The 23,781-nt window shown below is 39.2% G+C and overlaps 1 protein-coding gene across 2 annotated transcripts in view; it reads left to right on the top strand.

Annotated features, from left to right (window-relative positions):
* The window catches only part of samtor (S-adenosylmethionine sensor upstream of mTORC1), an 81,358-nt gene that overhangs the window by 48,938 nt on the left and 8,639 nt on the right, over window positions 1-23,781 (top strand). For both annotated transcript variants that reach the window (XM_073059469.1, XM_073059468.1), the window contains exons 3-4: window positions 11,590-11,769; window positions 23,653-23,767. In XM_073059469.1, the coding sequence (XP_072915570.1) occupies window positions 11,590-11,769; window positions 23,653-23,767 (295 nt within the window). The remainder of the gene's footprint in view (window positions 1-11,589; window positions 11,770-23,652; window positions 23,768-23,781) is intronic.

The raw sequence follows: 23,781 nt of genomic DNA, 5'->3' as shown, positions 1-23,781 counted from the left end.
TTTTTCCATTACGGGAAAGTAGACTTAACGACGACTTATGAAAGGAGTGTGCTCAAATGGTTTTGTATTGAATCCTATTACTGTATTTCGTACTAGTGGGATTTCTGATGCTGTAATAAATGCATAGTCTAATCGTTTGGAAATTACTTCCGCAGGGAATTGATACTCTATGTTCAAGCAATGAAACTGTTCAACATATGGTTTATACCCCTTGCTTTTTTTAAAAATTGAAATACAAACATTTAGCATGTTTATAGTTTAAAACACCATTGAATTTGCAAAAGGATTACTGAGGTGCAATGTATCTTGCCTTTGTCAGAAGGAGTGCAACAGCTGTGCAGCAGACTCTTCTGAAGCCCTGACCTACTGCAATATTGATGTTGCTTTCCCATGGTTCATCTGACTCATTTTATTATGCAGACTACTTAAGTTAATTTAAAGTCACTTAGTTCAATTTGGTGACTAATTTGAATTGCTCACAAAATACTCCACTGTCATTTTATACCAATAGCTTAATTCATACAATTAAATAATTTAAATTTAAATGCAAATGTGACATTGAATTAGCAGGCATAGCAGCCTCTTTCCAAAAAAAAGTACTAACTGGTAAACATCGATCCGTGAGTCACAAATGAATCATTTCGTCATTTTTCTTCAAAATGCTCCATAATGATAAGGGAGAAACAGATCAAACTCATCACAGTGGAGATTGAATGTTTTTGTCACAGTGATTACTGAGATTGTTGTTACAAAAGACTTAGTTGCTTTTTTGGTTCATAAGAATGGTTTTGGGGACAGGAAAGGGAATTGAGGGTCAAGTTAGGATTTAGGGACACAAATGACTAGATTTCGGAGAGTAAGAGGTCTAGATTTCCATTCCAAATTCAAAGACCAGTGACAGCATGGATGGAGGACATCTGTGGACAGATGTCGGGCCAGCATGTGCTGTGAGCAAAGACCAATGGGAGTTCCCACCCCCACCCCAGCTCAGCTAAGTGAGTCTCCTGTGGGATCAACACAATCAGAGGTTCATGCAGGCAGGAGGCACAAGGGCTGATGACCTCACCTTGATACACAAGTTTGCAAATGCAGACCTGGAGTTGGGTTCCTGCATCGGCAAGCCCTGGGATTGATACCGAAAGTCCAAGTCTTAAGGTTGGTTGAAGTTGAGGCCAATGGCCAAAGCCCTGCATCTGCAAGTCCACTGGTGAAATTGGAGGTCTGACACCTGTGAGGCTAGAGGTGAGGAGGCAACCTGTCCTGGGGTTTGGACCACTGTCTGTTTGGTTGGGTGGCTGAACGTAAGGGAGGAAAGCAGCTGATCTTGTTGCTGTTGTTCTGCTGAACATTGTGGGCATGCGATATTGGCGCTGGATTGTGTGGTAACACTTGAGGGCTGCCTCCAGCACATCTTTAGGTTGTGTTGATTATTAACACCAACAACACATTTTACTGGGTTTCGATGTATATATGATGAATAAATGAATCTGAATAATATTTGTGTTTACTTTTTATCTGTTTATTGGATTCTGGTTTGCATTTTGCATGACATCACCACATCACCTTTAAAGTTACTTGTTATTCTGACTTGGAGCTGTTATTTCCATTTTCACTTATGTAAAGCATCAACAACAGGAGTATATAATCAGTCATGGGGGTGGGAAGAGGAGAGCTGATAGCTGAAACTGGTGCATATCTGCTCACTTGAGGCTTTTCAGGTAGAAAGATTTAAACATAAAGTATGATATTTAAACTTTAAAGTTCATTGTTCAAATTATATTTTTTTGCTTGAGAGTAGAAATTCAAATGAACTATCTATTGTTAAAAATGTCTAGGACAGGTTTATAAGAAGAACTAAACCTGACGTTATGATAGTTGAATATTCAGATGTCTGAAATCTAACTTATTTGTCGCTTTCCTTGAACTTCTGGTATCAATCAAATCTTCTGAAAAAAATCTTGTTCATACTAAAACTGTTTTCATAATCAGATTGCATCATATCCTGTGCAAGGCTTTATAGGTTTATCAATAAGATCAAATAAATGTATACAAGCAAATTGGAGAAATAAAGGGAAAAATTCAGAATTTTCATCATAAAACATGATCTAGTTCTCCATGTTCATAAAGAACTTCTACTGTTCGAAATAATACATGTATTGCAAGCCTAATTTTAAGAATGTTGCCCTTTGGAAAAGTGTGACATTATTCTGATTATCAGTGGATCGGAATCAGCTGTATTATCACTGGCATATGTCATGAAATCTGTTGTTTGTAGCAGCAGTACAATGCGAGGCATAAAAATTACTAAAGTTACAAAAAAAGTGCAAAAGAGGACAGCTCAGAAATCTGATAGCAGGGAGAAGCTTTTTCTAAAATTTGGAGTGTAGGTCTTCATGCTCCTCTATTTGCTCCCTATTGGTAGTAACAAGATAAAAAGGGCATTTCGGGATGTCCTGGATAGTGAAGGTCCTTGATAATGGATGCCGCTGCCTTGTGGCACTGCCTTGTTAAGATGTTCTTGATGGTAGGAGGTGTTGTGCCATTGGTGGAGCTAGCTGAGTTTACAATCCTCTGCAGCCTCTTTCAATCCTACGCATTGGAGCCTTCATTCTAGGTGGTTATGCAACTAGTCAGAATGCTCTTCACCATGCACCTGTAGAAATTTGTAAGACTTAGGTGACATGACAAATCTCCTCAAACTCCTAATGTTACAACATCTGCTTCCTAAACTGTTCCTGTTCCGTTTATTCATTCTAAATGAATTGAGCTTATTAGATCCAAAAGATTGAATTAAGTTTTTTTGTGGTATCTGGTTTCTCCCAGATTCTGCCATCACAGATTATATTTCTAAAATTATTTTAAAAACGCATTTTTGGCATATCTTGAACATTGATGTAAGAGTTCCATGTGCATGCTTTGTGTGTATTTTTCCTCAAATTACTGGTTTACTACCCTTCTTTGGTTTTTTGTTCATCTTGTTCTGACCCCTCCTGTCCCCACCCCAACCCCCATCTCCTGTTCCAACAGATTGTTTAATTCTCTGTTCCTCTGGCCCTTTTGAGATAGCTCTTGCTCACTTCCACTGCTGCCTTACTCTCCCTCTTTTCCTTTCTCGCAGTGAATAGTGGAAGTCCTGACATTGCTTTTTCCAGCATCAGCTATATTCAGTGTGGCTATGTAGTCAAATGGCAGGGCATGGTGTCATATTTAGTCCAGAAATTTAGAATAGTATATAAACTTGCATCTTAGTAAGTCAAATTTGGTATCCTAAGTTAAAGATTCATCCATGCATTTTTATTTATAAAAGATCCTCCTTCATAGTACAGAATACTTGCACCTGTCAAAAACAATTTGTAATCTTCTTTTGAATAATGTTTGACAAAGAGTTATGGTTTCAGTCAGATGTCATGAAAGTATTAGCTTGATTTCAATTTATTGAAAGATTTGATACTATTAAAAGTTCAGTTAGCTGTTTTATTTTTAATTGAAAGGAAGATTCATTTTCCATAAGAATGTTTCAAATTTTCTCACATGCAAGAAATTAACACTGGTGGTCATAGCACTGATCCTTCTGGGACATCACTTTCCAGCTTCTTCCATTTTCTGTCCTGAAGCCAGTGATGAATCTATTCTAAAGCTGTATCCTTGACTGCAGCTTTTCTGACATTAATTGGTCTATTATAGGATACCTGTCAGAAGACCTTGAACAAGTTGTATCTACTGCATTGCCATTGTCTGCCGCCTTTGGTACCTCTCCAAATATTAAAAAAGTGGGCTAGCTCCAGTGATTTCTATAGTTTAATATTAGTATGTAATTGCCATTGTGTCCTTTTGAGAACATAAGAAATAGGAGCAGGAGTAGCCCATCTGGCTTGTCAAGCCTACTCCACCATCCATTAAGCTCATGGCTGATCTGGCTGTGGACTTACCTCCACCAACCTGCCTTTTCCTCATAGCCTTTAATTCCCCTGCTATGCAAAAATCTATCTGTGTCCTAAATATAGTTAGTGAGGTAGCCTCTACTGCTTCCCTGTGCAGAGAATTCCACAGATTCGTTACTCTCTGGAAAAAAAGTTTCTCCTCCTTCATGTCCTAAATCTTTTTCCCTGAATCTTGAAGCTATGCCTCTAGCTTATCTATACCTTACATAATTTTGTACATTTTTATCAGATAATCTCTCGTTTTGAATTCCAGCGAATATAGTCCCAATCGACTCAATTTCTCCTCATGGGTTAACCCTCTTAGCTCCGGAATCAACCTGGTGAACCTTCACTGCACCAACTCCAAAGTCAGTATATTTTTTTCTCGTGGAGAGCAGAACTGCGCGCAATACTCCATGTGCAGCCTCACCAGTAACCTGTGCAGTTGCAGCATAACCTCCACTCTTAAATTCACTCCCTCTAGCAATGAAGGTCAACATTCCATTTGCTTTCTTGATAATTTGTTGCACATGTAAATCAACCTTTTACAATTCCTGCACAAGCACTCGCAAGTCTCTCTGCACAACAGCAGGCTACAATCTTTCACCATTTAAATAATAATATGACCTTCTATTTTTTTTCTTTCCATAGTGGACAACTTCACATTTACTGACATTATACTTCATCTGTCAGACACTTACCTATTCACTTAATCTACTCTGCATCCTCTGCACAGTTTGCTTTTCCACTTGATTTAGTGTCATCAGCAAACTTTAGATATGATGCACTTGGTCCCTTCTTCCAAATTGCTGTTGTATATCATGAACAGTTGCGGATGCAGCACTGACCCCTCTAGCACACCACTCAATACTGATCTCCAACCAGAAATGTACCTATTTATCCCAAGTCTCTGCCTTCTATTAATTAACCAATCCTCAATTCATGCTACACACACACAAAATGCTGGAGGAACTCAGCAGGCCAGGCAGCACCTATGGAAAAGAGTACAGTCGAGGTTTCAGCCCAAAATGCCAACTGCACTCTTATCCACAGGTGCTAGCCTGCTTGAGTTCCTCCAGCATTTTCTGTGTGTTGCTCGGATTTCCAGCATCTGTAGATTTTATCTTGTCCCTATTCATGCTAATACATTACCCCCAACTCCATGCATCCTTATCATGTGGATAAGTATTTTATGTAGCACCTTATTGAATTTCTTCTGGAAATCTAAATATACAACATCCACCTCTTCCCCTCTATCCACTGTGCTCATTATATCCTCAAAGTACTCCAGTAAGTTTGTCAAACAGGACCTGCTCTTCAAGAATCCATGCTGCGTCTGTCTGATGGAACCACTTCTTTCCAGATGTTTTGCTATTTCTTAATGATAAGGTTCAAGCTTTTTCCTGACTACAGACTTTAAGCTAACTAGTTACCTGCCTTTTTACTACATCCTTTTTTAGATGCCGGTGTTTCATTCACCATCTAAAATGCTCCAGGATCTGTCAAGTATCAAGAGAGTTCTGGTAAATTATCGCAATGTGTCTACTATAGCTTCTACCATTTCTTTCAGTACCCTGGAATGCATCCCATTAGGACCAGTGGACTTGTCTACCTTTAAGCCCACTAGTTTGCTCATTCTTATCCCTTTAGTGATAGCGACTGCATCACCGTCCTCACCTCCAATCATATCCTTAACATCCCTCTTTGGCAGTTTGGACGTGTCCTCCACCATTAAGGCTGGCAGAAGATAATCTTTCAAGGTCTCAGTCATTTTCACATTACCCAATATTAATTCCCCTTTCTCATCTTCCAAGGGGCCTACATTCACTTTAGCAATACTTATCCATGCTTTATATTAATTGAAATAATTAAAAAGACTTGTGGCTTCTGTTTAAGATTCAGCATTAGAAATTTTAAAACTATGTTAATGTTGACAAAATTGCATATTATCAGGACTACTAAAACATTAAGCCATCATGCATTATATTTATATTGTGTATAGCATAACTGACAAAATTGAGTACGCTTAACCAGAACTACCTCTGAGCATGTTTTCGTCCAGGCCTCCTCCCATCTTACTGGGCAGGTTTGAGGCAACAACAGATAAAAGCAGCCTGCAAATATATATGGTGCTGAACAGATTAAGTGCATTTACTAATTTTAGTTGCAATGAGCGGCAAGCAAATTCTTCCAACCACAATCCAATCACATCTCTTTTTGCACCGGACTGACCAGGAGCAGTACTTTTAACCTCCAGTTCTATCTCACTCTGGCTATTCTTCCTCCCATCCCACTTCCCACTTTTGCAGTGTTCCACCATCCCCTTTCTATCATCTGTGGTCATTGGAGGATTACAGCAGCCATCACAAAATAGAAGAATGCAGAATGTCCATCCTTATCAAATGTGAGGATGGTTAATGATCTGTAAAGATGTGTATGTGCCTTAAGAAAATATGAGCAAAGTAATTGATAACAACTTAATCCAAGTAATAACATTCCCAGATGAATTGATCACATGATTCTGAATTTGGGATTATTTTAAGAAGCCCATCAGAGGTTTTGTGAAATAAGCATAACTGCAGGCTGGAACTAGACTAAATTCCCAGTATAATGTTTTTTTTATTGAAGTTATCCCACTTTGCAAAGACCCAAGTTCACAGAGGCCTAATAAATGAAAAGCAAGACAGAGGCCTTGCAATGAGATGAGGAACAAGGGCTTCACTATACAATGGCATCTACGGCATTAATGGAAGATAGAAGAGTTAACCAGTACTTTGGTAATTATGGGATAGTGAGAGAACTAGGTAAAGAGGCAGTGAAATTCCTAAGATCAGCCACCTGTGGAGAGGAGATCTTTGTCTAAACTATCAGGAGTAATTGATTCCATGCTTCTCTCCCTGACTGATTCAGTGCCAGTAAATACAGTACTACATATTTGGTCAAGTTGAAAATCGAGGTTAATATTGCAGCAACCAATAGCCCGTCTGTGATTAGATGAAAATGGCCACAAGGGGGTCTGACTTGTACTGACTATTAATATGGAACTGTCTCAACGGTGAAGAACAAAGGAAATAGGAAAGAGGTGGGTCCTAGAGGAAGGATTTAACTCTTACTAAACCCTGAACCAACAATAGAGCCTGGGACTTGGACCAGGACCATCAGTTAGAAGGAGAGATCCTGAGCCTGGGGCTTTGAGAACAAAATGAAGCTAAAAGTCAAACTGAGACTGATCACTTCGTGTTGATGCTGAGTATACTGCAGAGGTATGAATATGTGTACGCTGGCAATTGAGAATTTAACTAAATACCTTTCTTCAATTGTCAATGCTATGCAAGTTAAAAAAACGTAGAAAACCTACAGTACAATACAGGCCCTTCGGCCCACAAAGTTGTGCCAAATATGTCCCTACCTTTGAAATTACTAGGCTTACCCATAGCCCTCTATTTTTCTAAGCTCCGTGTACCTATCCAAAAGACTCTTACCTGTCATATTCGCCTCCACCACCGTTGCCGGCAGCCCATTCCACACCCTCATCACTCTCTGTGGAAAAAAAATAACTTACCCCTGACATCTCCTCTGTACCTACTCCCCAGCACCTTAAACCTGTGTCCTCTTGTGGCAACCATTTCAGCCCTGGGAAAAAGCCTCTGACTATCCATGCAATCAATGCCCCTCATCATCTTATACACCTCATTCAGGTCACCTCTCATCCTCCATCACTCCAAGGAGAAAAGGACAAATTCACTCAACCTGTTTTCATAAGGCATGCTCCCCAATCCAGGCAACATCCTTGCAAATCTCCTCTGCACCCTTTCTATGGTTTCCACATCCTTCCTGTAGTGAGGCAAACAGAACTGTGCACAGTTCTCCAAGTGGGGTCTGACCAGGGTCCTATATAGTTGCAAAATTACCTCTCGACTCTTAAACTCAATCCCATGATTGATGAAGGCCAATACACTGTATGTCTTCTTAACCACAGAGTCAACCTGCGCAGCTGGTTTGAGCGTCCTATGGACTCGGACCCCAAGATCCCTCTCATCCTCCACACTGCCAAGATTCTTACCATTAATACTATATTCTGCCATCTCTCCCGACCCCATTGATGATGCAATGATCATCATCAGAGGCTCAGCAATCTCCTCCCTTGCCTCCCACAGTAACTTGGGGTAAATCTCATCCAGTCCCAGCGACTTATCCAACTTGATGCTTTCCAAAAAGCTCCAGCGCATCCTCTTTCTTAATGTCTACATGCTCAAGCTTTTCAGTCCGCTGCAAGTCATCACTACAATCACCAAGGTCCTTTTCCATAGTGAATATGGAAGTAAAGTATTCATTAAGTACTTCCGCTATTTCCTCTGGTTCCATACACACTTTCCCACTGTCACACTTGCTAGGTCCTATTCTTTTACATCTTATCCTCTTGCCCTTCACATACTTGTAGAATGCCTTGGGGTTTTTCTTAATCCTGCCTGCCAAGGCCTTCTCATGGCCCCTTCTGGCTCTTCTAATTTCCTCCTTAAGCTCCTTTCTGTTAGCCTTATAATCTTCTGGATCTTTAACATTAACTAACTCTCTGAACCTTTTGTAAGCTTTTCTTCTTGACTAGATTTATTACAGCCTTTATACTCCACGGTTCCTGTACCCTACCATAACTTCCCTATCTCATTGAAATATACCTATGCAGAATTCCATACAAATATCCCCTGAACATTTGCCACATTTCTTCCCTACTTTTCCCTCAGAACATCCGTTCCCAATTTAAGCTTCCAATTTCCTGCCTGATAGCCTCATAATTCCCCTTACTCCAATTAAACACTTTTCTATCTTATCTGTTCCTATCTCTCTCCAATGCTATTGTAAAGGAGATAAAATTATGATCACTATCTCCAAAATGCTCTCCCACTGAGAGATCTGACACCTGACCAGGTTCATTTCCCAATACCAAATCAAGTATAGTCTCTCCTCTTGTAGGCTTATCTACATATTGTGTCAAGAAACCTTCCTGAACACACCTAACAAACTCCACCCCATCTAAACCCCTTGCTTTAGGGAGATGCCAATCTATATTTGGGAAATTAAAATCTCCCATCATGACAACTCTGTTATTATTACACCTTTCCAGGATCTGTTTCCCTATCTGCTCCTCGATATCTCTGTTACTATTGGGCAGCCTCTAAAAAATACCCAGTAAAGGTATTGACCTCTTCCTGTTCCTAACTTCCACCCACAGAGACTCAGTAGACAATCCCTCCATGACGTTCACCTTTTCTGCAGCTGTGACACTCTGAACAACGGTGCCACACCCTCACCTCTTGCCTCCCTCCCTGTCCTTTCTGAAACATCTAAGACCCGGCACTTGAAGTAACCATTCCTGTCCCTGAGCTGTCCAAGTCTCTGTAATGGCCACCACTACTGCCTTCCTCTTCCTTTCCCTACCCTTCTGAGCCACAGGGCCAGACTCTATGCCAGAGGCACAGCCACTGTTACTTCCCCCAGTTAGGCGGTCCTTCCCAACAGTACTTAAACAGGAGTACTTATTGTCGGGGTACAGCCACAGGCTGGCTGGTGGCACAGTGACATCAGCGCCGGACTCCGGAGCGAAGGTTCCAGAGTTCGGATCCTGTTGGGCCGCTCCCAGACACGCTTTCCATCCGTACCGGGTTGAGTGTGGAGCTTGCAACTTGGCCTTGTTTTTAAAAAAACTGCGCTGTGAGAAGGACGTGGGGGACTGCTCACAGAATCTTTCCTCCAAGACAACCACTTTTAAAAAAAAGTGGTCACCGAGGCTCTGGCAGAGTATGGCACACAAAAAAAACAGCCACAGGGGTACACACCTGACTCTTCCCCTTCCCTCTCCTGACTTACCCACTTGTCTGTCTCCCGTGGCCCCAGTATGACCACCTGCCTATAACTCCTTTCTATCGCCTCCTTGCTCTCCCTGACCAGACGAGGGTCATCAAGCTGCAACTCCAGTTCCCTTAGGAGCTGCAGCTCGACACACCAGGTGCAGATATGGCCGTCCGGGAGGCTGGGAGACTCTAGGACCCCCCACATCTGCCACCGAGCACAGAAAACTAGCACAACTCTTTGTACTCGTTGGTTTATTTATTCACATTCTCCACCTCTGTATGACTTGGAAAAAAATTCAGGTTACTCTCAAATATATCTTTATAGAATTCCCTAAACTGGCCCCATATACATGAAAATCTACTTTGGGTTTTCAAGAAATGTCTTTATTGTTACTGTATTTCTAACTTTTTTATTAGCAAAAAACACCTTGGCAAAAAAACATTCTCTTGGTCTTTCTCACTTAATGTTCACAAATGTTGAAATTGGTGTGTCTGAGGGAAGTGAAGAATACAATGGACACCCACTGTTGAGAAAGCAAAGTAATCGTGAGCCCATTTGTGCTAAGCAATGAATTGGATAACAAATTCCTGCGCTCAAATGTATGCAGTTCAATGCAGAAGTTACACATTTCCTGTCTGAGCTTCCACCATGGTTTGTTATGCTGTTGCTCCAATAAAAGATGTGATATTGAAGTAAGGAGTTTGAGTTGTAGTTTTACCGACTGAAGATGCTGGTAAAAATATTATGTTTATTAATTAATGTATCAGCGAATCTTGTATGGCATGATATAAGATTTCATGGCAAATGCATAAGAACTCAAATAAGGTTCTATCACAGGCCTCAAAACTCCTTAGTGTCAGATCCCCTTAGCCCTCAGTCCTCTCGTCTTTCAAGCATTCATTTTCCTCCATTTTAAGTACTTCTAATGTACTAGCCTCCTCAACACCCAGGAATATGGAGTTCTGGAGATTTGCTGCCTTCTCAGGAATGAAATTGTGATATGGGAGTTCACTTTTCTTCAAACATTGTTTTTTGTTGGAGGTTTTAGATTGGGACAGTTTTATAACTTGCCTCTCTAATCCCATCTTTCTTTCCTTTTCTATAATTTACATTGTTTAATTTAATGTAATATTGTATGTTTTGATTCTCTTTTCCTCATTTATCGCCAGTGTCTTGCAGTAGGCTAGCTTCAGTCTGAAAAGCTGAAGAGAAGATGTTGTTTGGTATGACCACTTAGTTATCCCTTCAAGGTGTTCTGCAGAAATGTCAGTCTTATAACAGTAAAGAACCACTACAACGGTGAGCTTAATGACCAGAGAGCATTATTTGTTATACAGTGAGTATATAGTCCAAGTCACAGAATAGAAAAAAAGTACTGATGTATGAATTAGAACTGAAGATGAAGTTTTAGGACAATGGAATATCAGAAATTTCCTGTAAGTTGTGTGTTCAAGTCATCTCCTATTCTGTTATGTATTTGCTCTTTTTTTTTGTTTTCATTGTCATGCTTTACAAGCTTGTTTTCAGTAAATCCAAGTTATGCCAAGACATGTTTAAAGCCTGACTAAATAACAGTGAAATTTCACAGTCATTATAGATCCAAGGACATTTTCATTGAATCTCACCCTCCATTGAAAGAAAATTATGCCTGAAGTTGCATGGGCATGAAGACTATATTAAAATAAACAATCCTTTGATAGGAGGGTATGAAATAGTCTTCAAATGAAAAATATTAGTGAACCTTAATAAAACTTTGGCTTTTACTGTATGTGAAGTCACATAAAAAGTGCTGGAGACTGATCAGTTTTTCCTTTTATAGTGTTTGTCAAGAATATTTTCTGAATGGCGGAATGAAGAGAGTACTTGAAAAAGATGAGAAAAGAGCTCGTCTTGCTATTGCCATGGCTACTCCAACGTTCAGTATGCAAACGTCTGAAAAGAATGATGATCATTCTGCCACTAATGGTGTAGTGACAGGTCTGGATGCTGCTATTGCAAAGTAAGTGACGTAAATCGACTCCGTTTATTTAAAAAACTGCGGTATACTACTGAAATTTTGATGACACACAAGTGCTGCTGGGATGAAGCAGTTTAATGATTCCTTGGAATTGTGCTCATTTATGAATGTGCTTTAATAGTGAGAAATATGTATTCTGAGTTACTGTTAGTAAAAAGTAATTCCAGGGTGGACTCATTGGAGGTGTTACGCATTTGGACAATATATTAAAATAGTATACTCCTGTATATCAGAGTTGTGTCGAAGAAGGTATCCCTGTATTTTACATTTTTGCTGAAGTTGATTAATAGAAGAAATTGAAAAAAATAAAACTCAGCTCTAGGCACTTGTAGGTATCTTCATATTTACATATTACCTAAAGTAGTCATGTGGGAGTTGCCTGTATAGTGATGTCTATTGTTGAATTATCATAAGTAGCAAAAAATTAATTGCATATTTGCAAATGTTGAGTTAAAGAATGTAGAAAAACTTTTCAGCATACAATATTGAAACAAGAATTGTAGCCTGAGAACTGAGGGATTTTTAAGCACCAGCTGTATATAAACTAAACAAAGGAAGAAATAGAAAACAGAATATCAAAGTAAACACCTACTTAAGTACTTGTTAAAGTACTTCTTAAACGTGGTGGTTGTATCTGATTTCACTACCTTTGACGGTATGCTCCAGATACCAATTCTACTCAGTACCTCTTTAAAATCTAATTCCTCTCACCTTAAATCTTAGCTCTTCAGTTTTTGAAACATTCTACTTTCTACCTTAATATGGACCTTTGCCAGTAATGTGGGAAAGTATGACATTAATACTTGGGTAGAGTAATAGAAAATAATTTTTCAAATAGTGTGAAACTAATCAACTTTATTTCCTGTGGAGCATGAAGAAAGCTCACCTCTGTCCCAGGATACTGATGAACTTTTAACACTATACCATTGAGAGCATACTCACCAACTGCATCTCAGCATGGTATGGCAATTGTCCCATATCGGACTGCAAAACACTCCAGCGGGTGGTGAAAACTGCCCAGCGAAATATCGGCACCCAGTCGCCCAACATTAAGAACATCTACCATAAACGCTACCTGGGCAGGGCGAAAAGCATTATCAAGGATGCATCTCACCCTAAACATGGACTTTTTGCTCCCCTCCCATCCGGTAGGTGCTACAGGAGCCTCCGCACCACACCAGCAGACTCAGGAAGAGCTTCTTCCCTGCGGCTGTGACCCTGCTGAACCTCACATCACAGCGCTAAGCAGTATTGCACCCATATTGTACTATCTCAGCAGCAGCAGTAAATGCAAGACATAAAAAAATACTATAGGTTACAATAAGAAATATAATAAATAGTGTGAAAAGAGAACAAAATAGTGAAGTAGTGTTCATGGACTGTTCAGAAATCTGATGGCAGAGGGGAAGAAGCTGTTTCTAAAACATTGAGTGTTTATCATCAGGCTCTTATACAGTATCTCCACTCTGATGGTACTAATTAGAAGGTGCGTATTCTGGATGGTGAGGGTCCTTAATGATGGATGCTGCATTCTTGATGCACTGCCTTTTGAAGATGTCCTCAATGGTGAGGACAGTTGTGTTCCTGATGGAGTTGACTGAGTCTACAACACCCTACAGCTTTTTTGATCTGGTGCATTGGAGCCTCCACGCTAGGCGGTGATGCAACCAGCCAGAATGCTCTCCACAGGACATCTGTAGAAATTTGCGAGAATTCTCCTCAAACTCCTAAGGAAGTATAGTTGCTGTTGTGCCTTCTTTGTGATTCCATCAATATTTTGGGCCCAGGATAGTTCCTCTGAGATGTTGAAATCCAGGAACTCGAAGCTGCTCACCCTTTCTGCTGCTGATCCCCAAGATGACATCTGGTGTATATTCTCCAACATCCCCTTCCTGAAGTCCACAATCAATTCCTTGGTCTTACTGAACTTGAATGCAAGGTTATTGTATAAAACACCTTAACCATCTAATGCATCTCACTTCTGTGCACCTCCTCATAACTATCTGAGATTCTGCCAAAAAAAAGTTGTTAGTTTTCTTGATGATCTACCCCTGCAAAGCACAACTCCCCAAAACCTTGAATTCTTGCATTCCACCTCAATCCCTTTCTTTATCCCACTACTGGCAGACATGCCTTCAATTGCCTAACTTTTCGATCTTAACATCTCTTCCATGAAGATTCTACTTAAAGTTCAGCTCTTTAAGCAAGGCCTTTCTTAATCTAGCTAGGTGACTATCATCAGAAGACTATATTTTGTTTATAACACACCTGAAAATTTTTCCTATTGAAGGGCTGCGAGGTAAATGCAGTTGCTAATAATAGTCTAGCATTTCTTTTTCCTAAACATGTACATAATAAAGCTTGTACAGAAAGTGTTGTAGATGCTGCCTGAGCCCCTGAAACATAGTACAAATAACTGATAACATCCTTGCATTCAGAGAAATACATCTGGAGGACATACACTCAGTGGCAACTTTATTAGGTACACTTGATGTAAATATCTAATTAAGAAATCAAGTAGCAGCATCTTAGTATGTAAAAGCACACAGACTTGGTCAAGAGATTCAGTTGTTTAAACCAAACATCAAAATGGGAAAGAAGTGATTTTGATCCTGGGATGATTGTTGGCTCCGTTCAAGGTGGTTTGAGTATCTGAGAAACTGCTGATCTCCAGGGATTTTCATGCACAACAGTCTCTACAGTTCACCAAAGGGCCTGGTTCCTTGCTGTATTACTCTATGACTCTATAAAAAAAATTCCCTTTTGCTCTATAATCATTAAAAACTCTGAGGTTACAAACCTCTCCAGAGTTAATTACCCAAGCATGAACTCTGGGGAATTTCAGCAACAACCACTGGACTCCATGTGATGTCTAGCAGTGGAATGGACATACAGATTTGGCACTTCAAACATTCAAGAATTTGATGTATGGTGTTGCATGCGCAGGTGTCCGAAGATTAAGTTTAAATGAGGGTATGTCAAATCTATTTGGGGCTACTAGCAGTAAATGGAAAAGTACAGGCAACTTGTCTAAAAATGTTTTTATCTTCTCTCAACATGCAGGTTGTTTTGTCTTACTGGGTTTGCAGGCTTTCTCAACAAGCTAAGCTTGTCTTTTGCTTTGATGCAGGTGAATGATCAAAACAGATTTTTAAAAATAGCAACTGGTAATAATTATGTAAGCAACCAAAATAGTCATTCCAAAGCACTATTAATTTGACTCTCTGCCATCTTTCTAATTAAACAGCATGTGATTTAACAGAAACAAGCTCCACTACAAGCAGCTCACTGTGTTAGCCTGTTTTTTTTTAGTTGTGATTCAATCAGATACTCAAACAACAATACTGTGTTCATAAAACCGAGCCTACCCTGAAAGCATTTTCTGAAGCAATTGTGTAGGGATTTTCAGTTTCTCCACCAGAAACCTTTAACTCTGACTTGATGAGAACAGGAGATTCAATAATTACTAAATCATAACCTTTTATTGGAAACATCATTACTCAAGAGGGCTGGGGGAGGGGAAAAAAGATCCACAAATATTTGAAACAAGGTCTAGTTTTAAAGAAGCTCCTGACCTAAGGAACAGATTGTGGCTGGAGAGAATTTAGGAGTTCAACTGATTGATTTTTTTTCAGACAAACTTTCAGTGCATCAAGACTGTCTACAATGTAAGATTTCACTCTCACTGAGTACTAAACACCAAAGTGAGCTTGAGGGCAATGAGTTAATCAGTACTCACTAGAAGGAGCATGTTGAAGATTTCTTCAATTAGGATTTGTTTTTTCGAGATGAATACCCTTTATCTTTGTCTTTCTGCTGTAACCTTAGCACTACCCCAGAAGTTAAAGCCATCTATCACCATTGCCCCCTCTGCACAGTACAACTACAGTTAAATATTAAAAGACCAGGACTTAACCCTCAAAAGTTCATGTTTACTAAGTGACATGATTCTCATCTTCTCGTACGCATTAGAAATGTGGGTGTCTTATTGCAGATACATTAAGGAATAGAAAATGACAACCTGTATTGCTTGTATAAAATCTATTGACAATGATTGCAAGCCCATGTCAATATCTTCTTCCAGCATCTTGGCACTGATCAGTCTCTAATATTGACCACATGATCTCATGCTTGACACGAAACTGTTGAAACACTTAATTTGAGCTCCATGAGGGTAAATAATCTGCAAGATAGAAAAATCTTCAAAAATGTCTTATGCTTCAGAAATAAAAGTCTATATCCTGATGAAAATCCCTTGTTTAACGCTGCTCAGAATGGAGAAGCATCTGAGAAGCTGCCAAGTACTTTTGAGCTCTTTAGGAACAAGTGGAGACCAAGCTCAAGAAGTGTGCAAACACAGAATCAGCCCCCAGTGCTTCATCAGACTGAGCTTGTCTTCCTTGTGGTAGACTCTTCAGGTTTTGCATAAAATTTATCATTTATCTCAGCCCACAGAACTGTAGTAGTACCAGGTGTACTTAAATCATGGAAAGAGTGTTGTAGAATTGTGATATTATTAAAACAGAGCTTGTCTATTAGCTTTGCCAAGTAAAAAGAATAATTTCATAATGGATTGTCATGATTTATTGTGATTATGCTCTGATTATAAGAGTTTCCTGATACTGTATTGGTTTAAATGTGTATTAGAGCTGAACCATTCCACTTTGGGGAAAGAAAGAAGGAAAATACATCAACTGTCTCACTCACACAAGTACATTTCCTACAGATTGATTCCTATTAAGAACACTGTCAATGGGTACCTGAAAACCCATTATTTGGAAGAACTGTTTTGTAGAATAATCATCTTTGTATCTTTGGTGGAGGTTAAATAAAAATAATGTTAGGTTTATTGTATGTCAACAATATTTTCAATGTTGTGCAACTTCTCTTTCAATGCAATTTTTATGAAATAATAGATAAATTTATCAAAAAGATTTGTTCCTTATAGTTTTAAGCCTACATGATTTTAAAAAAGTGTCTGCTGCATTCATCAATGTGTTATTGCAGCCTGACTTGGAGACTTGCTCTCAAAAGATTAAAATTTTGGATAGTGTGCCAATAGGAATGGAATAGGGGAAAGAAATATAAATTGTAACTAATTGTGGTCTAATTAGTACCAGAACACTAGGGTAATTATTTTCATTTAGTTTCATTTCCAGTCAAGATGGCGCCAGTGAACAATGACTCTGCAGGCGAGATCTTTCAAATAGCCAATCTCTTCAATTATTTCACTTTTTCTTACATTTTCTGCTTGTTCTTTTTATCTCGATTGTGTTATGGAAACTGTTGGAACCTGTGATGTGCAATTCCGAATTCAATTGATTGGTCTAGCACTCTGCTGTGTCCAGAGAGGACCAAGAGCATGAGCTGCCTGTGGAGAACAGCAGAGATGGGTCCCAAAGAGGACTGAGAACACAGGCTGCCTCATGGAAAAGACCAGAGACAGGTCATGAGTGAGTGACTCCATTTCGAAGCATCAAGTGTTACGGATTCAAGCAACAATAAATATATGAGTGAGGCAGGGGTTTTTATAACAAATAACACGTTTATTAAACACTGAAAACAAACCCCCCAAAAGTAAACAAATCACTAACGTAACCGGAAATCAGCTGCTGTGCGGTAGCTTAAACAGTTCTTAAAGCAGTGAAGCTTAAACAGTTCTTAAAGCGATGTTGCAAAAACAGTTCTTCAAAGTAGTATTGCAAAAGTTCAAAATGCTCACAGTCCATTTAAGGGAGAGACTTTTTAAGATGATTTAAATTCTCTTTCACGTCGTCTTGTTGCGATTCCAAATCGAACTTTTCCCACGAAGAATTTAGAAAGATGAAATGTAATGGCTTAAAGGCACTGACCTTTCCTTTACAAAACTGTTCCCAATCCTTTCTGCTATTCACAGGGATTAACATGGGCACAGTCAACGAATTCCTTCCGAATGAGGATCAAACAAGGTCAACCTGTTTCACCGTCGAAATCGACTTCCCTCGATCTTTTAACTCCCGAACTCCGATCTTCACTCTCCACTGATTCTCAACTAGCAGTATTATAAAGAAACTGCTGGCAATGACCTTTTAAACTTTAGGCATTAAATAAAACTTCATCTTTCAACTAAACTGCGTCATAACATTAAATCGCGCAGTGGCATGAAGTCAACATGGCAAATCCAGCCACGAACTGCCCCTCCTCACAGGGAGGGGTCCTCCTTTTATACCCTGTAAAAAAAAAACTCACATGACCACTACTGGCGGGAAAATGACATCACTCCACCATCACAAGACCATTACCTCAAGTCCAGTATAGCTTCAACACCAGTCACGTGTCACGGGTACGTAACACAAGGAAGATTGAATCATTGAGGTGAAAGTGGAGGAGGTCAGTGGTCGCTCTCAGTGGAGGCTGCGGGAAGACAGCAGTTGGTAGCTGTGTCAGCGGTGTTCGGGCCCAGAGCGACGATTGCTCTTCACAGAAGGACTGACTTCATGCGACCACTCTTCTTTAATGTTGACGGGAAATGTTTTCGATATTCTGAGATTTGTGTGATTATTGGACTGTACTTTATATTGGTCTCCCTCAGTTTTGGTGTTTCCTTTCTTGTTGCTGATTAGTGTGGGTGATATGTTACTTCTTATGAGAGGGAGGAGTTGGGGATTGCGGGTCTGATATTCTTGTTGGTGTTTTTCTGTGTGGGTGATCTATTTTTTTTGTGTGGGGGAGTTGGGGGTTTTTGATGCTATTGCCGCTGCAAAGGAAAGGGTTAGAGATTTGATATTATTGTCACTTTTTTTTTCTGCGAGGGAGGGGTTTGGGATTTTTGATGTTCCAGTTGCCATTTTCCATGTGGGTGATCTGGTAGTTTTTGTGCAAGAGAGGGAGTAGGTGTTTTGGGGTTTGCAAGTTCTGTTTCTTTTTCTTTTTCATGTGGGGGGTGGGAGTTGATGTCTTCTTTAAACAGCATCCATGGTTTTTCTGTATTTCATAGTTATCTGGAGAAGACGAATATCAGAGTTATATTGTACATGCACACTTTGACAATAGAAATGAGCCTTTGGGTTTGCTAGTTCATAAAGAAGAGTGTAGTTTGCAGTGTCTTTAATGTGATTTAGATTGTGCAAAGGTTTACTAACCTATCTAGGTAGAGTTGTTACAGTAGTGTTACAGAATGGCTTTAGGAGTGAGTTAAACACTAAATTCATCACTAAATGAGAAATATGATAATATGGAGAAGAAAGGGAAGATTAGAGAGCAGTACTGATATGCTGAATAATGGGAAGTGCTAATGCAGACTTTGATATAATTACATTCTCCTTTCAGTGGTGGTTGTACGTTTCTCCATTGATAGAACCTCAAGAAGTTGAAACTTGGATTTATACGAGTCACTAATTATAGATGTTAAGATCAGATTTTAAGAATGGAGATGATTTAACTGGCAGTTTGCAAGTATAAAGACGTATGCTGCTTTGCAATCAACTTATGCCAAAAGTGATCATACATTTTAGAATGATCTGCCATTGTGGTAAAGTAAGGAAGACAATAAAAAGTTTGTCATTTTAGTCTTTCATCTTAGAACAAATACTCATAACATTTATCCTGCATTGATAAAGCAATTGAAGAACAACCTGCAGGAATTGGCTGTTAGCAGTTGACTAAGTTAGGAACATAGTAGAGTATTGAAACCTGGCTCCTTATATTTCCTTTCATCTGTTCTCTAACAGATTGATATTACCTTATCCTTTGTGGAAGTGTTGTGATTTATTTTCTATTTACAGATAGTGCTGATGGCATTTATTCATTCATAAAACAGTTGGTTACTTCTATCTAATTTAGTAAATTATCTAATTAGTATTGTAAATGAAAATCAAACCCCCCCCCTCACCATTGTGTTCTGAAGTAGAACAAGGTTTGAGTCCTTGCCTTACATCCCAGAAAACTCTACATTCAATTCAACATTCTCTATAATTTCTGCTTGTTGACAGGGATTCTACAAATGGACACATTTTCCTCTCTTCCCTTACAGCATTTTGCAGGAACCATCCCTGTGACTCTGTTCCCCCAAACCACCCCACTTCCTACAGCATTTTCCCTCGCAATCTCAGTTGATGGAATAGGTGTCCTTTCACCTCATCCCTTCCTATCATCTGGAGATCCAAACATTCTTTCCAGGTAACGTAACAATTCGCCTTGCACTTCTTCCAGTCTAGAGTTAGTATTTTGTGTTCATATGTAATTTCCTCCGTGCTGGAGAAACCAAATGCAAATTGGGTAATCACTTGGTGGAACACCTGCATTCAGCCTCCAGTGATTGGCCTGAGCTTCCCATTGCTTGCTACTTTAATTCTTAATCCCAATCCCTCTCTGAATTGTAGATCCGCAGCCTCCTGGACCACATGCAAGTCTGAGGTACAGCACCTCAATTCTGCCTTGACCTCCCAGACTCGGTACTGAATTCTACAATAATCTCTCCATCAATTAGTCCTCTACGTGTGATAATGGCTCAACTTGATTCTTTTCTTTCCTTCTTATTTTTCCTCTGGAAATAGAGGTCCTCTATTTCACAACCCCTACATTCTTTTTGCTATGTTCTCACTCTCAAACCGCTCTCATTCACTCATTCACCAGATAAATGTAACTGATTATCCTCATGGTCACCATGGTTTTACCATATCACAGACATGCCCTTCCTCAACCTTCCTGCAGATGATCAAGCTTTTTTCCTCTTTTCCTGTGGATGAGGCCTGACCTGTTAAGTATTACTGGCGTTTATTGGATACTGAGATTTATATTGTACTGTCTGGCTTGGGGTAATTTTTATATGTATTATAATATCTCCTTGGGAATACCTTTGAAAGCATTAGATGTTTCATCTTGTTTTGATGACTGATTAACATTACCAATAAACTGATATTTCCAAGATAAAAATATAGGATTGTCTTTCATTTGCTTGCTTCTTTCATAAGCTCATTGCAATGCAGATGACATCCTTTTAAAATATTAATCCAATTGTCTTTTGGAAAGCCACAGTTAAATTTCTAATCATACAATTTTGGGAAATTTAAGCAAAATTAACTTGCATTTGTCATCGGTGACATAAAATTTACGTCCTTTACCTCTCTGGCAATGATTTCCTAAGTAAACTAAATTTTGTAGATTTCTGTTAAATCTCCTTTCAATCTTATCTGCTCCAAGGAGAACAGTTTCAGATTTTCTATATTCTATCATTGTAATTGGTTCCTGGAATGAATTATTTCAGCCTTGTGATTCTCGGCCACATGCTGATTGATTTGGTATTCACAACTTTGAGAATTCAAATCAATGCTTCACTTGTGGCCAAACAAAGGTTCAGCATAATGTAGATAGAGGCTTATGTATCAGTTCCTTGAGCCGTTTACTTATTGAAGCCTTTCACTCTCTTGCTGATCAAGAATCTATCTGTGTCTTAAAAAGTATTCAAACTCTGTATATCACTGCCTTTTGTGAAACAAACTTCTGAAGACTCGCAATCTTCCAAGAAAATTATTTCTCTTAAATGGGATTCCTACATATTACTACAATTGCCAGATTTAACCTATTCTACATTCTTTTGTAGTTTTTTTTTTAAAGTCCTTTTCCTAAATAGCTTTGCTCTCAATCTAAGCATCCACATCAACATTCAAGTTCAGTTTATTGTCATTCAATACTGTCAAAGATGCACAGCACAGTACATATAACTCACGCACTGACACATAAAGTAATATTACCACAAATAAATTTACAAATAATAAGGTGCATAAACAATAAAAATGAAAAAGTAAACAGTATATTACTACCAGCGCATCATAGGTGATGAGACCCAGGTTGATGGGAGTTCAGTGGTCTTGTAGCTGTTTCCCTTCTTAACAGTTTTTGTCTTAATACTACATATGGTACCTCCTGCCTGATGGTAGGGGGTCAAAGAGATTGTTGGATGGATCATTGCCAACGTTAAGTGTCCTGCTCCTGATGAATATCTCTAATGGGTGGAAGAGAGACCCTGATGAACCTCTCAGCAGTCCTTGCAATCCATTGTAGGGACTTGAGGTCAGATAACTTGCAATTCCTGTACCAGTTGGTCAGTAATTCAGCTGGTCAGGACACTGGATGGTGGGGTGCTCACCAACCTCAGTCCCCTCAGGAAGTGGAGAATCTGCTGTTCACTTAGGTTTATTGTACTTCTGTTTATGATTCCCAGGATTCCATATCCTTTTGCAATCACATTCTCAATCTGTCCTAATGTCCTCCTGGATTTACACATACGCACATTCAACTTCACTGTTCCTCCACTATTTTAGAATTGTATCAGTTAGAAATGTTAGGTAAAATAGATTACATAAATCTAAATTATATTTTCTAATGACTTGCTGTCTGGATAGTAACTGGATTATATTCTATTCAAATAACTTTCAGTGCTCGTATATAACCAAAAGCTTTTGCAACTGTGTGGCTGCCAACAACCTGAAGAACATGTCCTTGATTCCATGGTGGTCCCACAAGTCAAGGGACTATGAGTGGCATCTAGTGCTTCCGGGTAGTGCATCCATCCGGAAGCACTGTCACCAGATGGCACATCACTCCTTGATGCATTAAAGGCCTGTTCACATTTTTTTTAAATGTTAATGATCAGGACGTTTATGATCTTAAAAATTATTTGGAAAAGTTAGAACTTTGGTTGGAACTAGCTTTTAATTAACAGCGCAATTTTTTTTTAAAAAACACTAATATCAGCTAATTTTATCTTCTTACCTTTTCTAGTGCCACAATCAAATGAACAGGGCTAACTATTCTCTATATGCCAAGTTTGTTTGGTGTAAAATGAAGGAGCCTGTTCAATAATCTACAGGATGCTCCTGGTCACTAGCATTCAGTTTTTTTGAGTGTTTCCTCCAAAGACACTTAGCTTGCTTAGCCTATGTCATTCCCCAGTAACAGGCAGAAATGGGTGCTTCCTCAGAATCAGTTCTTAACACTTCAGAATGCTCTTTCCTTGTTTGTCCTTTAACATTATCCTAGACTCAATTTTAACCCTGATTTGGCTAGATGCCATTTTCTCTACTGCAATCTTTGTTTTTCTCCGCAACTTTTCCATGGTGTTTGTCTGCCTTTTCCCCCACTATTCAGTGGTCCAAAGGGCAAAAGGTATAATGGTCTCCTTCTGTTCTAAACTTTAGCCAAATTGATTCAGTCTCTATTGAGGACATTGCTTTTGCAGAACACAATTTTGCTGAGCCAATTCTACCCAACAAGCCACACTGCATTTTTATTTTCTCCCTTCTTTCCTGATAATGTATAATTGAGAATATTTGGTGACAGTCCTCCCATCTTTTAAACCCAAGTCTCTGTGATCACCATGATGTAATTTTCTTTGTTTACCCTTGCACCTCAACAAATACTCAGGTAATCTCTCATGCTTTCTCTAAATCTATATTTAATTTGTTGATTTCTCTTATTCTGCTCCCTCCTAACGTGAAGTTAATTTTAGTTTTGTGGTCAATCACTGTGAGGCATGTGCCCTGCAGAGCAGTAGCCTTAGCTGCATCACCCCAGGTTCAATCCTGACATCTGGAATTTGCAGTTTCCCTAGGACCACATGGGTTTCTTCAGGTTTCTGATTTTCTGCCACACCTCAAAGACATGCTGGTTAAGTTAATTGGCACCAAGCAGGTGGCACTTTGCATCCAGTCTGTTGGCTTTACATTATGGATGACTGGTGTTAGTTGCATGACCCCATTCCTTTAGATGAAGTTACTGAGTCTGAATAAAAAGTAACGTGCTGGAAGAATAACTTATTTTGTAAAAGACGTATTTTATGAAAATACAAAATCCTAATCATTTGATGTTCTCTATTTTATTTTCCAGTTTAGTATGCTTTTCAGGAAAGATCAGATTGCTGGATGTTGGAAGCTGTTTTAATCCATTTTTGAAGTTTGATGAATTTCTAGCAGTTGGCATTGATATTGTGCCTGCTGTGGAGGTAAGTTATACCTT

Source organism: Hemitrygon akajei, chromosome 10 (genome assembly GCF_048418815.1).
Source record: "Hemitrygon akajei chromosome 10, sHemAka1.3, whole genome shotgun sequence".
Lineage (NCBI taxonomy): Eukaryota > Metazoa > Chordata > Chondrichthyes > Myliobatiformes > Dasyatidae > Hemitrygon > Hemitrygon akajei.
The sequence above is the reverse complement of the archived record's forward strand: the minus strand, read 5'-3'. Positions and strand labels throughout refer to the sequence as shown.